The 23,986-nt window shown below is 41.4% G+C and overlaps 1 protein-coding gene across 1 annotated transcript; it reads left to right on the top strand.

Annotated features, from left to right (window-relative positions):
* On the top strand, positions 1-22,551 carry LOC122805795 (3-oxoacyl-[acyl-carrier-protein] reductase FabG-like). The gene is made up of 8 exons (XM_044076059.1): positions 1-54; positions 2,250-2,420; positions 3,384-3,562; positions 5,932-6,025; positions 6,452-6,521; positions 6,830-6,866; positions 6,994-7,057; positions 22,259-22,551. Exons 1-8 carry the CDS (start codon positions 37-39, stop codon positions 22,430-22,432), a joined length of 807 nt encoding a protein of 268 aa, XP_043931994.1. The 5' UTR covers positions 1-36; the 3' UTR covers positions 22,433-22,551.
* The last annotated feature ends 1,435 nt before the right edge of the window (positions 22,552-23,986 follow it).

Below are 23,986 nucleotides of genomic sequence, written 5' to 3'. Positions count from 1 at the left end.
GTGTTTTGGAAGGGAGGTACTAAAGTTAATCCAGCAATGCAGGAAGTAGCTAAGGTGTGGTTTTTTTTTTTGGAATGTTTGCTTATTCTGTAATTTTGTAGCTGGTGCTCTGTCTTCCATGAGCAAGTTTAAAAAGATGGTGACAAGTCCCCATAAAAGCATGTTTTTTTTCTGGATATCCTGGTGTGATGTAGATCACTAAAATGACAAATAATGGATTTGTATTGCTGAAATTCAATAATTGCCTCAGTCTGTAGCTTTACTTTATATACTGGTACAAATTCATACACTTGCATGAAAGTGTAAATGTTCACACTTGCCATTTATGGTTTATTGGGAATACTAAATCTGATCCAGTGTGGACTTGAGAAATAAATGGGGAGTGTTGTAGATCTATGTTCCCTCTCAAAAAATTTTATTATACATTACTTTTGTTTTTTGGATCTGTAGGCTGCAATTACTAGCATTGCATAAGTAGGAATGGTTAACTGTGTGATTCATATGTAGAGGGTTATTTGACCTGTATGTTGAGCCCCAAAAATGTTCAATAGTATAATAGCAATTTGTACTAGAAGCTATTTCTATTAAAAAGCTACAGCTGGTCTGCTTATTGGTATCCCACTTAAAATTGGTACATGGGTTGGCAAAGATAGGTTAGTGTGTATATGTATATATGGATTGACAGGTGTATGTGTATATATATACTGTTGTATTATCAAAACTATAGTTGTGTGTGTGTGTTTTTTTTAAATGGGCATATAGACTGGCCAAGATCCTTAAAACCATGAGGATCTGTGTTAAATGGGCAAGTAAATTGGCCTATATGACTGCAACCACAAGTGCAAAGAGGCATATACCTCACTTGATGAAGAGGGTCACAGATGTGGCAGGAGACTGCAGTTCTAAGAAAACCCACACATGAATAGTATTTATTGACTTGAGGTCATGCCTCAAACCAAAGTCTTGAGGCAGAAACCTTACTACCGAGCACTTCATTACTAAATAATTCACTTGGGGCACTTAAGAACAAATAATCCATCCATCCATCCATAATAGTTGCAAATAAATGCTGTAAATGTTACAATAACAGCTTTTGTTCAAATATTTTCAGTTAAGCTGAAAGACTGGGGGTTAAAGATCTTTCTATGCCCTGTTTTTTCAAAAGGCTGTAGCATATTTTTTTTTTAAGTGCTTGTCATTCTTTGTAGAGCTGCAGTATTGTCTTTGAATTTTTTAGACTTATAGCCATTATTACTTTAGACACACATTTCCTTGAATAGTATGATCTTTGTAGTATTGAAATCACTTGCTTTGAAGGCTAGGTTTATAACTTTTGATAGTTATAAAGACAACCCTTTCAGTTTTCTGTCTCTAATTGTATACCCCTCCTTTCCTAACTGACTTCCTCCCCAGTCTATCCATAACTACACCCCTAGTGGAATGGCTTGTAAATGGCTTTCTAAGTCTATGCTGTGCCCCCCCCCCCCCACACACACACACACGTGCGTGCACACACACACAACTTGTTTTCTTCTTTTCCTGTTTCTCACGAACAGAGATGTCAGTCTTGTACACTGCTCTATTTTTGCTCATGCTTTGTTGCCCTATATTTTTTTGACACTGGGGCAAACTAACTTTTGTAGCTTGTGTTCCCAGATATGAACTGGGACATGGACATAGTACAGCAGTACTGTGCAATTACAACCCCTGCTAGAATTGTCTGCCCCAGATTTCAAACTGCTTGCAAAGCTGCCTCTGGATTCAATTTGGTTAAAGCAGAAGGTAAGGAATTGTAACAATGCAGAGAAACGTGCTAGCTGCAGGTCCTAAAAAATGTCACTTGTTTTCGCTGACTATCCTGGCTAGATTATTTGGCAAAGCTTTTATTTCGGGTACTTCTGTTTAGTTACGCCTACTTTGCCTTCATAGCTAGAATAGTTATTCTGTGAGACAGATTCATCTGTACAAGCTTTCCCAATACAACAGCCTCTCAGATGGTGTTCATGGAACATAAAAGATGGCCAGAAAAATCAGAAGCTTGTGTAGACTAAATGGTGTAGGAACAGTCGTGTATACCCCTTTTCTTTTCCAAGGAAAGAAAAGTACTGAGAAATGTGAACATCATGTAGTTTCCCATTAAGGGGTTTAGTGAGCATAATTAACATTTGGAGATTGATCAGGAAAGTGATGTTGATATGGATGTGTTTGAAAAATCACAAATGTAATCCATTTTTATTTTCTCCTCTGAGGTGTTGTCCCTGAAGGGGAAGGTGGCACTCATCACAGGTGCCAGCTGGGGAATAGGTGCTGCCACAAGTGCCTTATTTGCTAAAATTGGAGCGAAAGTTGCTCTTAGTGGGCGAAACCTGGACAAACTGAAAGTAACGGCAGAGCAGTGTGATGATGGCCAAAATGGAAAGGTAACGTTGTGACTGTCTGGTAATTTTTTTGGTGCTACCCCCTTCCTGTAACATTCACGCATTTCAGCACCTTTCAAGCTTTGAACATCCATTTCCTCTATCCCAGTCTAAAATAGTATTGAACATTTTAAGGAGTATTCTTAATGTAACAATGATGGTGCTCAAAGGTGAATGCTGATGACCAATTTGTACACAACTGGGGGAAGGTAGCTCTTTTCCTGTCAACTGCAAAGTGTATTCTAGTATGTATCCCCCACTAGTCCCTGAATGCTTTTCTGGTTCTGCATATTGCATTCAGAAGCTTGTAATTTACTTGCTGTGAACTCTATTGCTGTGGTCTTGCAGTCTTAAGCTTTTGATCTTTGGACTTTTAGTACCATGCAGTTATGACAGAGCATAACTAGTCATTGAATAATTTTACTACTTCAGAGACTGTTTGGATAAAGAGCTACCTCCCCTCATTGTGGGCCAAGTAACAATATGAGCAAGCATTTCTTTCTAATCATTGCATTTTAAAGTATTAATTTTGCTCTGCACCTAGGTTTCCAGAGGACTGTATGAGGCTTCTAGAAAAACTTCTATATAAATGGAGACCATGTACTATCATAGCGCGGTTTCATTTATGAACTTCCTAATCTGGTTAGCTGACCATCTTTAAAGCAGCATTTTTTTATCCCAAAAGTAATTTGCTCACAATGCACTGCTAAAGGGATGAGGGATTTTTGCTGACATGGGAAAACAGTGCTTTAGCTAGAAATAAAACTCTTAGCTGACTAGCTCAACAGTTTACTGTGGTATGGTCCGTTTTGTTGCTCAGTGAGTAGATGTATTATGTTAGAACCCTTGATAGTCCAAAGAAGGCTGCAGAAAAATGCTAATATGGTAGCTACTTGGAACAGCTGAAGGAAATTGTTTTCAAAACCCTTTTTTTTTTTTTTTTTTTTTTTTCTCCCTCTTGCTTAGGCTTTCATAGTGCCTGGTGATATAACCGATGAAGCGGTGGCTAGAAACATAGTACACGATACAGTTGCACATTTTGGGCAGCTGGATGTGCTTGTGAACAATGCTGGAATATTTGAATTTGGCTCAGTTGAAAATGCCACTCTGAAGCAGTTTGATAGAATCATGAACACTAATGTAAGGTAAGCTTTTTCTGCATTTAGTTGCATTTTTTAATAGTTTAAGCGGTCTCCTGCCTGCACATTGCTTCTAGATATAGCTCTTGGCTATTCTGATTTTGCTTTTTTTGCCCTGTCCTTGTATTGGTAACTTGCCAGAAAAATTGATTTCATATGCAATTTTCAAGAAATGTATGCTAAGACCTTTTTAAGTGAATAAGAGTAATCAAATGTCCCTGATTTTTTTTTTCTGGTGCAGAATAAATCTGATGGTATTGTCTAAATGCAAGATGGCTTGTCTTAAGTGTGCATCACTATTTATGATGAGTAGCTTACAACTGTGTGGGGGAGGGAGTGAATATACTCCAGAAAATGGAGTTTGCACGCACTGGAGTCTGAGGGGGTGAAGGGGCATAGCCAGTTTCTCGGGGGAAAGTGGAGATTGCATTATCTTGTGGGCCCCTGAATGCATGGGGATTTTCTCTGGTGTAGCCTGGATAGAATGCCTGGAGGTAATGCTGCTTGAAGTAAAGGGAAGCTACCACTGTATAGCCTATTGCATGCCCATCCCAACACCTCACTAGGTGTTTGTGGGTTTGAATATGGAGGGGCAACTTGATTTGAATGTCTACCTTGATCTCTAGGTCAGCACCCTTTTATTAAAGGGAACAAATGAGTTTGATAGACCATGTGGCCCTGATGGGCTGCAGACAGTGGTGACTTTTTGTTTCCCATTACATTTTTCAGTGCAAAAGAATGGTTAAGCTGTAATGGAGTGAGTGCCATGACTTGACGTACACAGCCTGCTTGCACTGCAAAAGGAAATTGGTGTCTGGGTATCTGTCATTTGTTAACCATTTCTGATGCTGGGTTTTCACAAATTGACATTTGTGGAAAAATACAGAAGCTGTCTAGCTCAAATTATGCAGCCTGAGAAATTCCTCTTTGAAAAACTGATTTGACTAGGGAAAACTGTGTCTGCATGGTGTGGTAAGTATGAACACTAATCTAGGTGATAGAACTCTGGATAGTTTTAATTATGTTGGAAGGTAAGTATATGGAGAATAGGAAAAGGTAATATTTACCAGTCGTGTGGTTTTTTTTTTTAACTTTACAAAAACCTCCCTTGGTAGACCCTTAAGACTACTTGCTTAGTAAAATTCCTGAACACAAGGAAGGATATTACGAAGGCCATGTAAAAGGAGGGCAAATTGCCACAAAGGAGGGCATATGGGTGACCAGGTTCTCTCCCTTCAGCTTGAATGACAATTGTGTATTGCAAAGTAGGTCAATTTTGATGGTGCAAGCCTGAAATGGCAGGGTGCCAATGTATTGATTACCCAAGGAAGCTGCAGTTCTGGTAAACCCATTTATGGTATAATTTTTCTAATGGCTTGGCGAAATGTGGAACAGTATTTGTCCAAAGGATCACCCATGGCTATTCCACTGTGCTTTGGAATCTCCTTATTGTACCCCTCTGGCAGTTATCTGGGAAATGCTACTGGCCCACTTGTCTACCTAATGCTTATGTACACAGAAGCCAGCTCTGTCAAAGCCAGTTTGCTAGACTGAAGCTTGTGGCTGTACAGTTTGAATATGCATGCCTTGGTAACCTAAAGTTTGGTATTTAAGGATGCATGATCTCTAGAATAAAGACCTATTTTGGCCATATTTCATAGCTGGCGTGCTATGGTTTGCTACTTTTTTGCCACAGTTCTACAGGCATGAAAGCACACACTCAAAAAAAGGCAAGGCTCCCAAGCAGGGGATACTGATTATGTTCTGAAGAGAGTCCATGGATGATGGTAAACTGGGTTTGGATTAAAGTTCTGCTTATTTGACTTGGTCTTGTCAGGATGGCTGCAGTTCAGCTTGTATCTTCTGGTAAAGATGTGATCCATGGCCAAGCTAATACTAGTCCGATCTTGTAGGAAAGACTGTGGGTAAAATGTACTCTGGTGGGGGGACAGATGTGTCCAGTAAGCTCTGTTATTACTACATTGCAGCTGAACCTTGTTTCCCTGTCTGGTATATGCTGCTAGTGAACACTAGAATAAGAAAGCAAGTAAAATGGGAAACATTACTGCATACAGAAACTTAATTGCTATATTTATCCTGTTTGCATTTTTGCATATATTGCAATGCAAAGTGCTCTACTGTGACTTGAATTTTGGTATGAATTGTCTGCCTACTTTTTGGCTGGTTAATGAATATTGTCACCAGCCACAATTTTAAAATTGGCTTTGCCTGCCTTCAATTCCCTTCTAATCACTATCAGCCATCCAATAAAAATACAATAGACTAGCCTAATATTTGGAGGGATGGGTGGGTACACCTAGCCTTTTGTGTACTTTAACATGGCAGAGTTGAACTTTAATAATTTTGTATTGCAGAGCTGTTTTCTACCTTACTCATCTGGCAGTGCCTCACATAATCAGAAGTAAAGGAAACATTGTGAATGTCTCCAGTCTTGCTGGGCTAAGAACAGTAAGTGTGAAGTCAAATTGCTTTTTCCCCACAATGCCTTGAAGATACCAATATCTGGAACTGAACATTTTTACTATGGTTAAAGGTTGTGTAACTATTTACAGCTAACCATTTTAGGAAGCCAAAATGATTCTCTAATCTGCATACAAAATATGCTTTGAGTCAAGATCCCTACTTGCAAAGGGGCTTAAAGCTTTGTAAAATCTTACATAAGATTTGGTAAAGGGCTGAAATTTTTGTTACCTGTCCATATTGGCAAGTTGGACTATTTGTTGTATTTCTTTGGGTGAAACTAGTGTATGCAGAAGATGTGACTATCTTGGCATTGAATGTACCCCAGTGCTACCTACAAATATTTGCTTTAATTTGTCTAAACTCTTTTGGGTTCTTTCATACCAGTTAATTTCTCTACCATTTGTGTTGCAGTTACCTGGCTTCTTGGCTTATTGCATGTCTAAATCTGCAATGAATCAATTCACAAGAGGTGCAGCATTGGGTAAGAAATTTATGAATTGTAACTACCGCTGTCTTCAGAGCATTTAGTGAGTGGACTATTATTGATTCTGTCTGCTTATGGGTTTGAGGGGGGGGGATAATTTACCATAAAGTGTAAAACTAATGGAGGTAGAATTTTATTGCTGAAAGTCTAGAGTTTGAACTTTCTTGAATAAATATATAACTGGCATAATTGCAAGGGTGGAAATGAAGTTAAGCACTAACTTCAGTGTACGGAAAGGTGGGTAGATAGACTTGGGCAGGTTTCGGTTTTTATGTAATAAAAAAATATTTTTTCCACTTTTGTAGAACTGGCCTCAAAACAAGTGAGAGTGAATGCTGTTTGGTAAGTGCCAAAACTGAAATGGGAGTAGAATTTTTGGGGTTGCTCTATTCAGTGGGCAGTGGTTAGTGTCCATGGGGGAATGGTGTTAATACCATTGAGCTAATTTGGATTTTCTTTTTTCTTTCAGTCCTGGTGTAATTGTCACAGGCATTCACTTACGAGCAGGCATGGGTCGGGAAGAATATGCAAAGGTGAGCTTTCCTTTACAGTTGTGCTACTATTAGCCTTCCAGGATATAATTGAAGCAAAAATTTGCATAGAGAATTGTAAAGTTCCTGACCCCCCCCCCCCAACACAATGGGTCTAAGGTCTAGATGTAGGGAAGAGACCATGGTGGCAACCAGCAGCATCTCTGCATCTGTCTTGGGAATTGCAGACTTCTGCTACAGGATGAAGTTGGTCCAGTTGTATAGAGGGATAAAGCCCCAACTATGGCCTAGCTGACCCAAACTGGTAAGGAGGAATGGGTGTGACCCTTTTGGGTAGAGGATACCAGCTGGGATGTTGCCTGGGGAGATGTGGTACAGACTGGAGTTGCCTCTTCCCAATCCTTAACCAATGTCCTAACTTTGTTTAATTTGAAATACCCCTAGGCTTCAAAATATTATAATTCAAAATAAACCTACTTTCTATCCTAAAAAGACTGGCCATGAAATCTCCACCTCTGGCAAGAAATAAGTCTTGCCAGAATACTATAGAAAAAAACTAGCATCAGATCCCCATGAACCCTGACAAAATGTTCTACATAAGGCCTTTCCAAATTCTTATTCCTAATATGACCAGAGTGCTCAAGAATCCTGACCTTCAACATACATTTAGTTTGTAGTTTGTCCTAGATCGAGAGTGGTATCATGCAACCTAGTGTTAAAATGGCATTGTGTGATTTGGAACTGCTTTGTAATGTGTGTTGGCTTGTTATTCCTTGAAGGTAATTTGTCAAGGTAACAAAAGCACCAGTAAAGAATTTTGCTCATTTGCTGCTTCTGTTTTTTCATAAGATTGTGTCACCAAAAAGAGAAATGCAGGTGTCTAGATCAAGAATGCTGTCCAGATAGTATGTGTTGCTGTATTAAATGCAGAAAAATAGTGGTTTATTAATCACTACCACTGGTGCACATTTTCTGAAAATGTTGGCTTAATGTGCATGTCGCAATATATGTACACCCAGAAAACTCTCTTTCCATTTAATGGGGCCTGCCAAGGACAGGCTGATGGCTATGGTGAACTTCATAGATGTTGGCTGTACTGCTTGTAGTCTCAGTAGCTGAGCTCTTTAGATGGCACCATGTCAGTGGAAAATAATCTGATATGATATTGTAGGAGTCTCCTTTTCAATGGTCTTGACTTGTGTATTAACATTGTAAACTGTACATAAATCTGTAGCTGTAGGAAATGGATCAAGAGTTTAGTGGCTAGGATGACTCCACTGACAACTACTTGCAGAGATGAGCAAGGAATTTGAGCCTGGAATGATGTATCCACTTTCCAAAACTCCTGTCTTACTCTTTCACCCCCCCCCCCCCAATCAGCCATTGGGAAGGTACTGACCTGGACTTGTGACATGTGCCGCACTTTTATCAGCAGAGTAAACCACACATTCTGACCAGCAATATTTGCCACTAGTTGACTTTAACTGGAACTTTCTGTCTTGCATTTTCAGATGGAACACTAATTGGTGACTGTACTAGCAATGAAGGACACTTGAGGTCAGAGCCCTGCCATCATAGCACCCTAGCTTGAAATGTAGAAAATCATTAAATGTCTTAGTTTTAACTAGGATGGAGACATATATTCATGAATGCTCAGGAGCTGGGGAGGTTATAGGTAAACTTTTCTAGTGCCACCTGGTATGAAGGACAGTGGTCCTTTCTACAATTCTTGCTAGCAGTGTTTTTTGTAGATCCAGAAGGAGCGCATACTGTCTTAACACAAGGAAGAGATTTTAAGTCTAGTCTGATTAAATGCCTTGACATGTATTGTGACGCCCATGCCCTGGCAGGAGCCTCAATCCTCACCATTAACACCAGAGGGCGTCTTGTATAGGAGGAAATGGTAACAAATACAGTAAAGTTCAATTTCCCATAAGATCACACAGAGATCAGTCTGGGGCTGGGTGCTGCCTTGCTTTCCAGGTCCCCAATAAGACTCCCCCACTGGCACAGCTATATGGTCCAGATCTCGGCCTAGTGGACAAGCTAAAACCTCTAGTGCCCTCTGTCCAAACAGTGTTTCATGTCCCTGCCCAAGTAACACGAGATAAACGAGTTTATACAACCACCCAGACACTCTTAGTGAAGGCTGACAGTTTCTCCAGCTGTGCCCCTTTCTCCCCAGACTATAGAGTAGTTCCACTTGCCACCACCCACTAATACTCCTCAGCTACTCAAAAGGCCCTTAAAAGGGTGTCCAATTATTACTGTGCAATATTATCCAATTAAAACCACAAGACAATACTTTCTACTAAACAGTCAGTGCTAGTCAAGAGAGATCACACAAATACTTAATCAGTGGTACAGTTCTGACATCACAAACGCTTTCTAATTCCTAGCTGCTGCGACTAGGAGAATGCAGTTCTAACCTACTACTCGCATAAAGAGTATAAGGCGATGCTGAGTGTTCTAACCTACTACTCGCATAAAGAGTATAAGGCGATGCTGAGTTGGATGTTCAAGACAAATGCTTAATGCCTTCTGATTTTCACTGTTTAAATTGAAACTGCAGTTCTGATAAAACATTAATCCTTTCACACTTTCCTGGTGTTCCCAGGCTAACTGCATTTACACTCTTACACTTAGAGCAATAAAGAACATTACACATGTAAATTCTGGTAATTAACTTTAGCCTTAAACCATAGTCGAAGCCTTCATCTAATCGGACTGGAGCAGATTTGTAAATATCAAAGGCAGTGTCAATTTTAATGTCAAAGGACCAACAAGAAATGCTTGATTCAGTTTACAGCAGATGGCAATGTTGCCACATTGTACAAGTTCAACATTTCACAAAATATTTAAGAAGCAAGCCTGCATTTCACAGTATTCACAAATTTGTGTACCAAATTCTATTTGACTAGGTTGGCAGTCTTCACATGTTGTACCTTCAGTTCCTGCCACCTTACTCTTGTCCTGCACCCTCTGAAAATCTGGGATAAATTAGTCTAGTCCATTCAGTCTGGTACCCGCCACCTGGCTGACCACTACACAGCTTGTCTCCTTGGATGGCTCCTTGAATATGACCAGGGTTAGAGTAGCAGCCCTGCTACTGGATACTCCAAGCAGGGACAGGAGTAAAGGTGTGGTTGACTCTTGTAGTGAGTGGGGGGGGGGTAAGGGTTGAAATCACTTGCAACACCCACGTTCTGTGAATCAGAGAAATTACCACCTGTGCTTAAAGATGGGAGGGCCCCTGCAGAAATTAGTGTAAACACCCCATTGCCCACCCCTTTCACTTCATATGCATGTTGCATAGGGTATAAAGGCCCAAACAACCACTAATTGTTTAACCTGTCTTGGTTGACCCTCACCCCACTGGAAATTTAATGGGCTGATTCCCTGTCATCTGCCCCCTCAAAGCCAGTACTGGCAAAAACTATGACTAGCTCTGTACAGCTCCTTGACATGATTTTTGAGCACCAGTGATCCCCCCCCCCCAATCTGTCAAGTGTGGGGAGTCCACCCTTCCTTTGAACTTATGAATCTTTTTTTTTTTTTTTTTTGCCTCCCTGAAGTCTTTCATTCCAGCAGCTTAAATTCCTTTTTCTTATGACTCCTGGAACCCCGCACTACTTGGTGGGTTCTGACTGACCCTATAGAGAGGAAGAATTACCTCTTTGCATATCTACCCAAAGGATACACACTTGGCCTTCTGTTTTGGTGGTGCCACCATCTATGCATGAAACTCCTGCTCTGCCATCAGTTCCACCCTCCTACAGTCTGCTTCTCAAGGGATGTGGGTTTTGAGTAGTGACACTGATTAATTTTTGTCCTAACCTATGCTGTCTGCTGCAATTTTCTGTCCTAACCTACTCTGGTAGGAACAACTCTAGCCTCTTATGTAAAACCGGCAGAGGCCTTAAGGCCTTTCTGAAATGTTTGTACTAAATCTACTGGTTCAGCTGTAAACTGTCAAGCGGGTCACATTTCTTTAAACATAGTGGATAGACTCCTGCAAAATGAGCCAGTCTTCTCCCTCCTCCTAGGAGGAAGTATAGTTGGTAGATGGAGAAAATTAGTCCATCCACTGTTCTGCCTTTTAGTCTTTTGTGATCCTCATTCAAAAAGGTATTGCTGCTTTTGATCCAGTGTTTTTTTAATTTATATAATGGTCTTGCTGTCCTTTACTTGGCTACCTCAAGCTGACTATACACCCTTTTTTTTTTTTGTCCAGTCTCTTGCCATATTTTGGTAGCCTCTCATTCTTGTGGCAATCATGCCTTTTTACAACTTGCCATTCCTGCCCCCTTTCACTCTTAAGACCACCTCCACAGCATTATCCACTCTTCTAAAGTTCCACATTTTACTTTCTGGTCTAAAATCAGTGGCATGATCACTGTTTGCCATCATGACACCCTCTTGTAGTTTTTTTTTAAGGACCACATCTAGAATGGTCTTTACCAGTTGCTTGATTTGATCAAAAGATCCTGACTCCCACTTCCTGTCTACATTGAAGCTCAATACCCCAGTCTTCATGGCCGATGCAGATTTTCCATGAAGAGTTCAACTCTTCCATGCCCCAGTCCTTGTCTGGTATCTCATCGACTTGTCTGAGACAACTGCCAGCTCTCCCACATTATCCTTTTCCTTGACATAGCCTAGTACCAACCTATGAACCTAGGTAATCGGCTCTAGGGCCTATGCAAGCCTAGCCATAACCATTCCCTGGATATTTCTTCCCACTATTTACTTCTCTGGGCTCCTGTCTAGCAGGGTGACTAACATGATCCCTGGGAATTTCCTATCTCCCATCCAGTCATCAAGGTTCCTTTTGAAGAGGGCCAATGAGGCACTCTGCTTGATATGTATGGGCAGTCTATTTCAGAGTATGGGGAGTCTCATCCCTCCAGCATGTTTTGTTCATTGTGATGACCAGGTTTAGATCTCTGGAGTGTGGCTCTGAGGGATTGGGATTTCTTTAAGTGGAGCGTGTCCAACAGCTCAGGGTTTGACATGGCCTTGTATGTTAAGCAGAGATCGCCTCTGAGTAGACTATATGCCACAATGTATAGCTGGAGTTTTTTAGACTGTCAGTATATGGCATCTGCTTTAGGCCTGTGATTCTTTTAGTGAGGTACTTCTGTGGCCTTTCCAGCTGTTGCAGATGTCTTGTGAGGTACATACCAAACTGGACATTATACTCTAATGGGTCTAATGAGGGATGAATACAGTGGGGCAATGACATCCTTTTTTTCTGGATGAAAAGCCCTTAGTGATGAGGTGTGCCATGACTGTTGTGGCGATGTGGTTATCAAATGTGAGACCACTGTCTACCTGTGTCCCGAAGTATCTTATCACACTTTTGATGTTTAGTGTCCTGCCACCTATGTGGTAATTCATGGGTACATGTTTTTTTCCAAAGGGGATAACTATACATTTCTTGGCATTAAGCTTGAGCCCATGGCTCTGGCACCAGGCATCTTTCTGCAAGGCCCTTTTGTAGAATATCCACATAATTTGGGGATTCAATAATGGCTCCCAGTTTGCAGTCATCTGCAAACTGTTAGCCCGAGTCCCTTAGTGTTGGCCTGTACTTCAGAGAAGATGCCAAACAAGAGTGGTCCCAAGACTGAACCCTGAGGTACTCCACTTGTCACTTGTCTGGAGCTGGATTTGGAGTTGGCTACTTTTACAGTCTGAGTTCTGTCAATAAGCCAGTTGGCAACCCATCAAGTGACGTAGGGATTTATGCCCAGCTTAGTACGTTCATCTATGATTCCAGAGTGGGGGATGGTGCCAAAGGCCTTGGTGAGGTCCAGATAGGCTGTGTGGACCACCTTACCCTCGTCCACAGCTCTGGAGACCAATCAGATTCAGGAGTCGAGATCTGCCCTTCACAAACCCAAACTGGGTGGGGTCCAGTGTGTGAAGGTTGCCAAGTTCCATGATGATGCGTTCCATGCCCTTGCAGATCAGGCTTGTCAGACTGACGGGACGGTAGTTTCCGGGATCCAAGGTGGATCCTCCCTTGTAGAGTGGGATAACTGTAGCTGTGCGCCACTCAGTGGGCATGAAGCCTGAGGTGAGGCTATGATTAAACATGACACTTAGGTGAGGTGCCTTTTGTAGTACACAGCCTGGGATGTCATCTGGTCCCATGGATGCTGTATTCTTAGCTTTGGAGAGTGGTTTCTACCTGTGTGGCCGTGATTATCAGAATTTGGCAATCTTTTGGTATTGAGATGGGCCCTTTAGGGGGTGAGAGGGGGGTGAAGTTGGCACTAAATCGATCTGCCAGGATATTGGCAATATCCTTGATCAGTATATTTAATGCCATTCTGTTGCAACTCAGAGCAGATCTGAGCATTGCCATTTAGATTCTTAACATAACTATAGAATGCCTTATGGTTGTCTTGGCAATTTTTTTTTTCGTAACTAGCTTTTGAGGATTTTGAGGGATCTCAGCTTCTTACTGAGGCTGGTGAGAGTTTTTTGCATCCTGGGATTTTCCTCTTTTTTGCAACAGTTTCTTCCTTCTGTTTTATAGCAGGGGACCACCAGATTGGCTTCCTTTTTTTTTTTTGGAGAAGATCATCTTGGATCTATTTGGGATGGCATGATTCATGCACGAGTGGATGTGCTCGTACAGTGCCTTAGTGTAGGATTCTGCAGTTTAACTTCCAGATCCTGTCTGCGTGGGTGTTGTGAAGTTGTCACTTCTGACTTCAGTAGCTTGAAGTTGGCTTTGGAGAAGGTTTCCTTACTGGGTGGGGGTGGGATGTGGATGTCAAGGGTGATTTGCTTATGGTTGGACCTGACCAATGAGGGGGTGACCACTGGTGTGGAGCATCTATCTTCCATGTTGGTAATGACCCAATTTAGGATATTGGAGCCCCTGGTGGGATGATGGATTAGCTGATCCAGGGTATTGGAATTTATGAATTCCAAGAACCGTTGGGAAAAGGAGTTGGTACCAGAGTAGTTTTCCCAATTAATGGCAGGGTAGTTGAAATCGCCCAGTATTAGGGTGTTTGGTTGTATCTTAATATTTTCCAGTATGATTAGAAAGGTGTAGTGAGAATCTTGGGGCATGGTGGGGTATCTGTAGCAAGCTACAATTTGGATTGCAGTCTTAACTAGTGTTAGTTACACCTGGAGAATTTCAGATGCATTGTGTTGGGCAACTAACCTGGAGGTGTGAATATGGACACTCCTCCACCTTTAGTATTGGGTCCTGGTCTTGTGGCTGAAAAGTGTGAAGAATTGTAGCCTGGTATTGCAGGGGTGCTCTCTGGAGCCTTGAACCAGGTCTCGGTTACTGCACAAATATCTATGTTCTCCATTTAGGAGTGCCTCGAGAGTGCATTTTGAGGTTTAGATTTCTAGCATTAAGTAGCATTACCTTCAGATTTTGCCTGCTTCTATCTGTTACGGTGGTGGTTTTATCCTTTGAACCTTGCTTAAAAAAGGCACTATAGGGGTGGCAAGAGCTTTAGCCAGTAACCTGAATCCCAGGGGTGATGGGTGCAGACAATCTCTGGCAAAGAATCGTGGTTTGTCGATTGTCTTCCCAGGCAGACAAATACTGGCTCCCCTTTGACACCAGAAGCTTAACCAATTGTTTAAGTCAATCATTTTGTCCTTTTACTGTGGTATCATTCTGGGTGAAGGTAGGATGCTACTCGGGGCTAGAGTCATACCTGCCTGGGTCACATGATCCAAGAGCTCTTCCGTGTCTCTTCATGCAGTCCAGAGGTACGTCATTCACTCCAGCATGGACAATGACAGTCATATTTGTACTTGTTGTGGAGTGACTTGAGTGCATGCGTTGTGGCGGATCCTGGCACCTGACAGGCAGCTGACTAACTTTTCTCCTTGTTCAGTCTGGTGAGTGGGACATCAGTGTGCCTGACTCTTGCTATGTGTGGGTGTTGATGGTGTGGGTTTTGAAGGGCTATGAGTTGCTTTAGGTGTGATGCAGGTGTTAACCTTCTCTTGACTGTCTAGCACAATCTTGGCTGGAGAGAGCTTTGCTTCCAGTTTGGCTATGTAAGTGTATCTCTCACAGGTTGTAGTGTTGGGTAGTAGGAGATGATCCTCTGTACATGCAGCAGTTGCTGCATTGCCCCAGTATGCCCATATTCACCAGGTCCATCAAGGCTTCTAACTGACTGTTCTGACCACCTATCTGAGGCACTCTATACTGCTGCTCATTCAATCTCTAACTCCCGAGCAACCTATATGCACAAGCATTCATGTCTCACCACTTTAGTCGGTGATTACACATGCCCACAGTCTCTCCTCATCAATACTTGCAGATCTATCTTCTGCCCAGACTCTTGCAGACTAAAGATTACTTGGGTGATCAGCCCTTTGTTCCTCTGCTAGGCTTCTTTTACCCCATTAACCAATTCTCCCTTTAGGGCTACCTGTCCCCTGTTGCAGCTGCTCTTCATCTGTCCTACCTAAAAGTACATGTAACTGACTTCTTGCCATGGTGAACTTTCATGTTATTGCTTTGGCCATCTTATGTACCCATTTGCACCACAGTGCATCTACCAATCACTCTATTCACATTCTCCTACACTTTATTCATTCTGTGCCCCAAGACCAGTTTTCACAGAAATCTACTGCCATGGTTGCTCTTGGATATTCAAAATGGACATCATCTTTCTCGTTCAGGAGGGAATTTGTTCTAAATTTTACTGATTCAGATGAACAGCCATAGAGATTAATCTAGCCACTGCCATTATCCTATTGGGCTGCCTCCTACCCCTTGCTTCCTCTTAATATAGTTAATGTGCTACAAATAAGTTTCTGGACCTCTTACATGAAGCTGGTATTGTAGTTCTAGATCTGTGGTAAGGTCTTGGCAACTGCTAGTGCAAGTTTGCAGCTAAAATGCCTGCTCATGCCACAAGTAATCCCCAACCCTACTCTAAAGCAATATGTTGATACTAAAACTCCCAAGCTAGATTAAAATGAAACAATAACATGATTTGTTTCTGCATAATGCTTTAAACTCTTTCAAGAAAGACCATTGCAGCAAGACTGTGAACCTGAGTCGCAGAATGCTCGCACAGCTGCCATGTTTAGTTGGTGAGTAAATCTTTCACCAGTTCATGAAAAAACACATTAAGTCAGGCAAAAGTAGGATTCATACTTGGTTTTTACCTTTTTGGACATCTCAAGATCTCTTACCAAGTGAGAGTATTCTAAACAGTCGAGGAAATATGGTAGTGCAGGCAGGGATAAAATATGCAGAAAAGGCAAGAATTCCCCATACTGAGGCACTAAAGGCAAGAATTCCCCATACTGAGGCACTAACATAAGTGCACAAGTATGCATACTAAAGGGATGACATTGGCATGGAAACCCAATTAAAGGCAAATGCACAACAGGCAAGACCAACTAAAGGAAAGCATAAGCTGTCTTGCCAGCTTCCTCAAACTGGAATCTCTTTGAACATTCAGAAAGTGAGTGTGTGCATCAGGACTTGTATGGTCAAATTCATGACTGGCAGGCTTTATTCCTGACTGGCAGGCTTTATTCCTGTTGCTCAAGTCACATAATATCAAATAAGATCTTTAGACTGAAAGTAATGCTCCAGGGCCGTTGATTTAATGTGCTACATAGTACTATAAATTGTCATACTTGCCATTGTATCAAGTTTTAAGGCCTTGCCTAAACTTAACTGGAGTCACTTTGCCCACCCATTTGGGCTAGACTGTGGGGTTGTACTGCAAACTCACATTACAAAATTGCCTAGAAGTAATTTTTAGCTGGAGTCTTGGGTGTACAAGGTAGGTGAATGGCTTGTCGAGTCTTGGGTGTACAATGTAGGTGAATGGCTTGTCTTTGGGTATAGTGCCCATCTCCAGTGGTATAAATGGCTGTTTCACCATAAGGGTGATCCTACAGTTCAGGAATGAAGCACACCCTTTGGACAAGCCAGGCTAATTTCATCAGTGATGCACCAAACTTGTAAGATTTTGGTATCTGAACTACTTTTGACTGTTTAGGTAAATTATTTTAGTTAAATTATTTTAGTTGTCCTAAGCAAGTGAGCATATCTTTGCTAGGTGAGCAGTCTCTGTAGAACTGCCAGTAGTGAAAACTGCCTCTAGAATAGAACATGGTAAATGTTTCAGATTTGGTGCGAGCTTCTCAGATTTCAAAGTCAGGCAATTATCTTGCCTGTGTTTTCCTTGTATGCTGCCTATATGCAGGAGGACAGAACAAGTTCTAAGATGACAGCTGTCCATTCAGTTACCAGGTTGCCATAATTGAAGATTACCCAATCTAAGTGTAGGTAAAGAAGGGCTTGGTCTGGAACAATGCAGCATGTTAACCTGTGCATGTGGAGAGCCTAAGCCTGCCTTGGTAGAACTTAATTATATTGGGTCTTGATGTTTAGATCGATACTTAAACATTATGTTCTGCCTTTATCATTGCAATTCAAGGAATAACTTGAGATTCCTCACCATCAGTTTGATCAAATAGATGTCTGCAGGGGTACGGTGTGCATTTTTTAACTAAAGGTGACAATCCTACAGTTGAAGCCTGTTTGTTACCATTAAGTTTTGTATTGAGCTCAGTTTAGCCCTTGCTGTAAGAACATCAGAAGCTGGGTGACATCCAGCCTGCAAATTTAGCCATACATCTGGATTAGTGATAACTCCAGCAGTGGTCACTGCTCTACAATTTCTACAATTACTTTTCAGCATTTGTTGCAGGTCTAGCTTATAAAATCAGATGTAATCTCATGTAATGCACTCTGGCTTTAACAAATTGGGCTTTATGGCTGTGGGGTCAATACCTGTTTGACATGGCACCCCCCCCCCCCTTATGGAGTGTTCACTTAATACCTCCAACTTAAGCATAGCCACCGGGACTGTTGATTCCAAGAGTGCCCTGGGCTTAAACAGCTAGGTATATTGCTGGATGTTTCTATAATCTTGGTGGGGGGGGGGGTTGGGTAAGTATGTTGGGGGGGTGGGGTTTGGTAAGTGTGTTGCAGGGTAGTGGGTAGACTAAAACTTGGTTGACTCTTGCAAGTATGCTTGTAATACTTTAATGTAGAGCCAGCGTGCATAATGCCATTATGAATACTGCTGTTGGAAGTATGATTGACTTTCACAATACATGTGCCTTTGTTTAGGCAGAGCACACGTGTTGTAAAAAGTCAGAAGTGACTGAAAGACCTATGATTAACTCCAGCTGGAGTTGCATTTCATTATGTAGCACTTTCAAAAATAGCATCTGTTGTGGTTCAAGGTGGGATTCCAGCTTCAGCCCAAACCTTTCCAACCATAAACAAAGTGACTGTAAACAATGAATCTGTTCAAGGCATTGTTTTTTTTTTTTTTTCTAATGTTACATGCCCCATAGAATACCTACAGTTTAAATATAAATCACCTTAAATGCTGTACAGGAGTTGAAATGAGATTTAAGTCCTGTGTAACAGGTATCCCATTTAATATCTGAATTTAGATGACACAGTTCCATCCTATATATTGCTCCATTAGTATACCTGGAATGTAATGCTGCTCTCTAGAAAAATTTCACTTGATACTGTTGGGTGAATCTGAGCTGTTCAGCTTGTACAAGCTACTTCATGTGGAGCACCCATCTTCCCCTAAACATCACTCAGGCTCCCTTCCCCAGTCTTACTAATGGAGCACCCATCTTCCCCTAAACATCACTCTGGCTCTCTTCCCCACTCTTACTAATGGAGCACTCATTTCAAGAAAAGCTGTCTTCAGAGGCCTACTTCAGAGAATATGCAATTAGTGCTTCAAAATGGAAACTTTCATACTCTGCAAACCTTGAAACTGCTAATGGCAATTCTTCAAAAGCTGCTTTTGACATTCATCTTCCCACTTTTCATGCCTCCTATTGCCCCTAAGAATGACAAAGACCCTGTCTACTCCTGTGTACTTGGCCAGTTCCATTTATAATATAACCTCTTAATTTTACACATCACTCCAGACCTTGACTACTTGAATGCTTGCGCTTGACTAACCTCACAAAAATAGTATAGGCAGATTGGTTACTAGGAAAGTCTGACTGGGCAAGTGGAGGCCTGGGGAGAAAAGCTAAACAAAAAAAAAAGTATAGCTTTACATAATGGCAAGTCAAATTTTAAATGGAGATTTACAAAAACAAATTAACAATTGTATCTAAAGATGCACAAAAATGTAGCAGGGTGTTTGCATAGGAGGTGCAGTTGCATCATGAATTGCATACACATGTCTTCACTAGAAAGTGACTATTGGTCAGAGAAATCTAGTTAAAATGAAGAATCAAGAACTGTATTAGCACAAGGAGCTTGGGAGTAAGTAAGCAGATCTAAGATGGGAGAGGAAGGTTGAGAGTAGAGGTTCTGGTAGCAATACAGGTAGAGGTTGTGGTAGCAATACAGGTAAAGCTGGGGGGAGAAAATGGGAGTGGGATAATTTAACTAGGAGGAACTGGGAGTGGGATAACTGAACTAGGGTAAAGAGTTGGCTTTGGAACATGACCTGAATAGAAAGTTGAGGTCCTGATTATCAAAGGGTAATGCATTCTGTAGTTTCACTGAGGAGAATATAGTTTGCCAGCAGCTTTGTGTTTGTAGAGCCTCTGAAGCTGTCTTCAAAATGGAGAGCCCTGTTAGTTATGTAGAGTTGGAATACTGAATTTAAGGTGGGACAGATGTCTGGTTTGTAGATCATTGTATGGACAATTGTTAACTGGATGCAAGTTTTGAGTTCTAGCCAGTTAATGGGGGTAAGCAGAACAGTGGTAGACAGTATTTGCCTGTTGCAAATCTTGCAACTTTACTATAGTGGGATTTGAGCTTTAGTGTATTCTGGAGGTGGTTGGAATGGGGGCACCGTAAAGTGAGGGCAGTAGATAGGTTGTGGTTAGTGTAGTGGCTCAAGTGTTGGCAGCATCCCTACTGTGGCGAGTTTGGTGTGCAGAACCACTTTGATTTCTGTATTTAACAAAAGTTGAGATTGAGTAAGAGTTGTGCATTACTGAGCCACAATTTGATGTATAAGGCAGTTTGTTGGAAGAAATGAGTTGAGTCCTTGGCATATTAAATTGGGAACTTTGGCAGGAGGCAGTATAGGGATTATAAAGCTGTTGAGGGGTCCAAGGATGTCTCCCTGTGGGAGACTAATTTTGTTGGATATTGAAAGAGCCTTGGAAGTTTTTGATCGAGGGATGGGAGTGTGGTATGTTTGGGGGATGGGAATTGTGAATGAAATGGGGTTTTGTTTGGACCCTGGGGTGAGTAGTGACAACAGTGCCAAATTTTTGGAGGTTCTGCTTGGTTTTAAATGCTTTTTCCCCGATTTTGTGCACTTGTCTGTAGCTTTGCCAATTTTGTCATTTCTGTTCTGCCATTCCTTCCAAGCTTTGTTATACTAGCAGTTTTTTTTGTGGACATTAACCAGGGTGCAGGATTATTTATTTATTTATTTTTTGGAGCTAGGCTTTAAGGGTGCCTAACTTGAATGGACTACCACTTCTAAGGTAGTGTTTTTAGGATGGGACTAGTTTAAGGATTGTGTAGTTGGGTTACAGGATATTTTATAATTGTGGCATTTTGGTGAATGGGTGTCTGTCCTGTAAGTATAAGGTGGTAAGTGGTAATTTTAGTGTCTGGGAGAGCACCTGAATTTGAATATTATGATCTGTAAGATCCAGTCTAGAACTGAGCCTTGGTTCCTTTAAGGCATTTTAGTTGGGAGTTGTAATTTGTGAAACCAAAGATGTATATCAAGTCAGATTATGTTTTGCTAGTGTTTCACTGTTTTGTGATGCCCAGGACAGGATGAAAGGTGATACAAAGTTGGCTGATACATTGGTAACAAGTTGGATGCAATACGATTACATTCATTTTATGGGTTTTGAGTGCTGTACAATGAGCGGAGGCAGAAGAGGTGGACTTGTAGGATAGGGGTATGACCCGTTTAGTGACTTTCCTAGAAATGAGCAATCTAAGAGGAATTGCTAAAAGGGGGGGTGGGTGATGTGGAGTATTAGAAAAATTGGGCCAGATATAGTAACTGTGGGGCTGAGGTTTATCACACTGGTAGTATTGCCAGGGGTGTGGTTATGGTTAGAATAAATGGAGTTGTAGTGTGGGTGGGAATTTTGGGGAGTAGGGGAACAGCAGGCTGACCTTATGAAACTGAGTCTGCTACTATAGTTCTAGGTGAGCCTGAATTTTGCAGTAAAAAACCCAGAAAATAGTATGGCTTCCTTTCATTTTAGTTGGTTCAATTAAGCTTTGGTAGAACTAGCTTGGTTTAGCAGAGATTTTTACAGGGTCCAGTACAGAAGGAAGTACTTCATCCAATGAAGACTAGGCTGATTTTAGGAAGTTAGAAGTTCTAATTCAATGGAGAATGTTAAGGCAGCTGCACTGCTAAGGAAGGGGTCCTCCTGATGCATGCAGGCAACTGACCAATACAGGAATTGAGAGCTAGGTTGCTGCACTAAGTTCATAAAGGAAATGGTAACCCTAACAGATTCTGGTTCCCTTCTAGATTGGTAACGCCACCAATTCACAGGGTTGCAGGTGTTTGTGCAGTCCCATTTTGTTTTAAAAGAAAAAGGGGCTATACTGAAGTTTAAAAATGGTGTTTGTAAATCAAGGCTACAAAAGATTTGATTGTAGGAGGGTTGGACTACAGAAACATTTAATAGCATATACTTACTAAATGGCCAACTATAAACCAGAAGGCACCTAGAAGGGGGTGGATTTGTAGCTCAAAATGGTGCTAACACAATGGTAGCCCTGCAGCATAGACTGAATCTACTGTGTGGTCAAAAACGGGCTATATATCACTAGTGGATAACTCTAGTCAGAATGAGCTACTGTATGTGCCAAGATAGCATTACATATATTGCACACACAGCCCTGCTTATTACTGTTTTTGGTGCAGTTGTCCATTTCAAGTCACACTTCCAAATTTTTGCATCAAGGCACTAGGCAAACTAAGCCAGGAATCGCCAATTTTTTTATGTTTTTTTGGAATTGTAGTTTTTATGGTGCAAAGGAATATGGTAACTGGTTTTCTGGCTGGCTGAATAGTCTCCACATTCCCATGGAAAGTGACTCCAGGTGATTATGCATGCCATGTCACAGGGCTGCAGATGGTAATTTCACATAATCATGTTTTTGCCGTATGACCTATGAATGCTGTATTAGACTGACCTTGGTTATGACTGCTTTCTTTTATTTAGTTTCTTGAAGAGTGCAAGAGGGCTCATGCCCTGGGAAGACCAGGTACATCAGATGAAGTGGCTCAGGCTATTGCTTTTCTGGCTTCTGATGCAGCTTCCTTTATTACTGGAGTAACACTCCCTGTGGATGGTGGACGACACGCAATGGTTCCTGAATGTGAACGACACAGCTGATGGGACTTGAATCTTGCCTCTTTTTATGCTATTGGATATTAATCTGATGCTGTGAGTTTCAAAACTGTTTGTGCAGCTGGAATAAACTAATATAAAAAAAATCTGAGTTTACTTTTTCAGCTATGATTGTTCTTGCATTTATCTGGACAATTTAACTTTGTTTTAATTGTTTTTATTATGGGAGTGATGCAGTTTTTTATATATACAATGAAAGAGGAACTTTGTGCTGGAAGAGGTATAGTTGGTGGGGGTCAGTCTGGCAGTGAAGGGCAGGCCTCAATACTGGGCTAATGCTCAAACGTATGCTGAGCTGAACTGCCACTCTGTACTGAAGGCTACAGTTGGCATGCAATGTAGTTTATCTAGCAATGATTCACTACCTGCATATGAAGCAAAGAATTGTGGGCCTGCAGAATGTCTTCCTCCAGGGAGGTATTTGAACTGATTTGCTGTGTAAAATCTTTCTGCATCACCCTAGTTTTGGTGGATTTAAAAACCTGATTGAGCAATTAAAGCTTCTTTCATTTTTTTTCCTGTCAGGCATGGCTGCCCCCACTTTTAAAACTACATCCCAAATGGGGAAGCTGACCACCACTGGTAAGATGACACATCCAGAACTATGCATTAAGCAACTGTACTGGTAATACACTTGTCTTCAGTACATGTTGGAAACTCTTCTCGCAGCAGAGTTGGAAGTTTTCAGGAAAATATTAAGATGTTTGACATGGCTGGTGGCAACCTGCTAGCGGAGACTTCACTGACTCAGTGTTCCAATTCACCCTATCCAGTCTTAAAGCAACATTCCTGCTCCCCTCCATTCACCACTGGCACATTCACTTCTGTTGCTAATGCCATGATTTGCCCTGATCAGGTTATTACTGCACACATCCTAAAGTTCTGCCTGCCTAACCCATAAGACCATAACCATTGTATGGACACAGTACACAATTGCATTTATGAACTAGACAGTGCATCAGTGCTACACGTTTTTTTTTTTTTTTTTTTTTTTTGTGTATTTTGGCTTTTCCCAGTTGGGGGTTGCCACAGTGGAACACCGGTCCGCTAATTGGCAGTAGATTTTTATGTACAGAGTTGCCAGCTCTGATGCAACCTTCAACAAAGGTACGCCCATTCATGCATGTCGCCACGCAGAGACGCTCTAGCTGAGAATTGAACCGGAAAGTCTTACTGTGAGGTGACAACGCTACTGCAGCACCACCACCGTGGATAATAACCTTATCCCTTAACTCATTACATCAGTGATTCTGCCAGGTGCATCTGCAGTTAACTCCTAGTGACACCTCTAGATGTCAAATATTATTCCTATTTGCATCAATTCCAGAATAATGCTATGTACAAGACAGATTTCATCTTAAAGCACAATGGCAAACTCAACTGCATTAATATTTGACCTCTGCCTAGTGTAGGTAAATGGACATTTACTGTTTTTAATGGTATTAATTTTTCTATATATATGAATAACCAAATAACTCCTTAGCCTCCTGAAATATCTTTGCTAGATGAATAAAAAGCTACTGACAGGATAACTTGTGA

This window comes from Protopterus annectens, chromosome 7.part0, assembly GCF_019279795.1.
Source record: "Protopterus annectens isolate FY-2018-M chromosome 7.part0, PAN1.0, whole genome shotgun sequence".
Classification (NCBI taxonomy): Eukaryota; Metazoa; Chordata; order Ceratodontiformes; family Protopteridae; genus Protopterus; species Protopterus annectens.
This window is presented reverse-complemented; position numbering and strand designations above follow the sequence as displayed.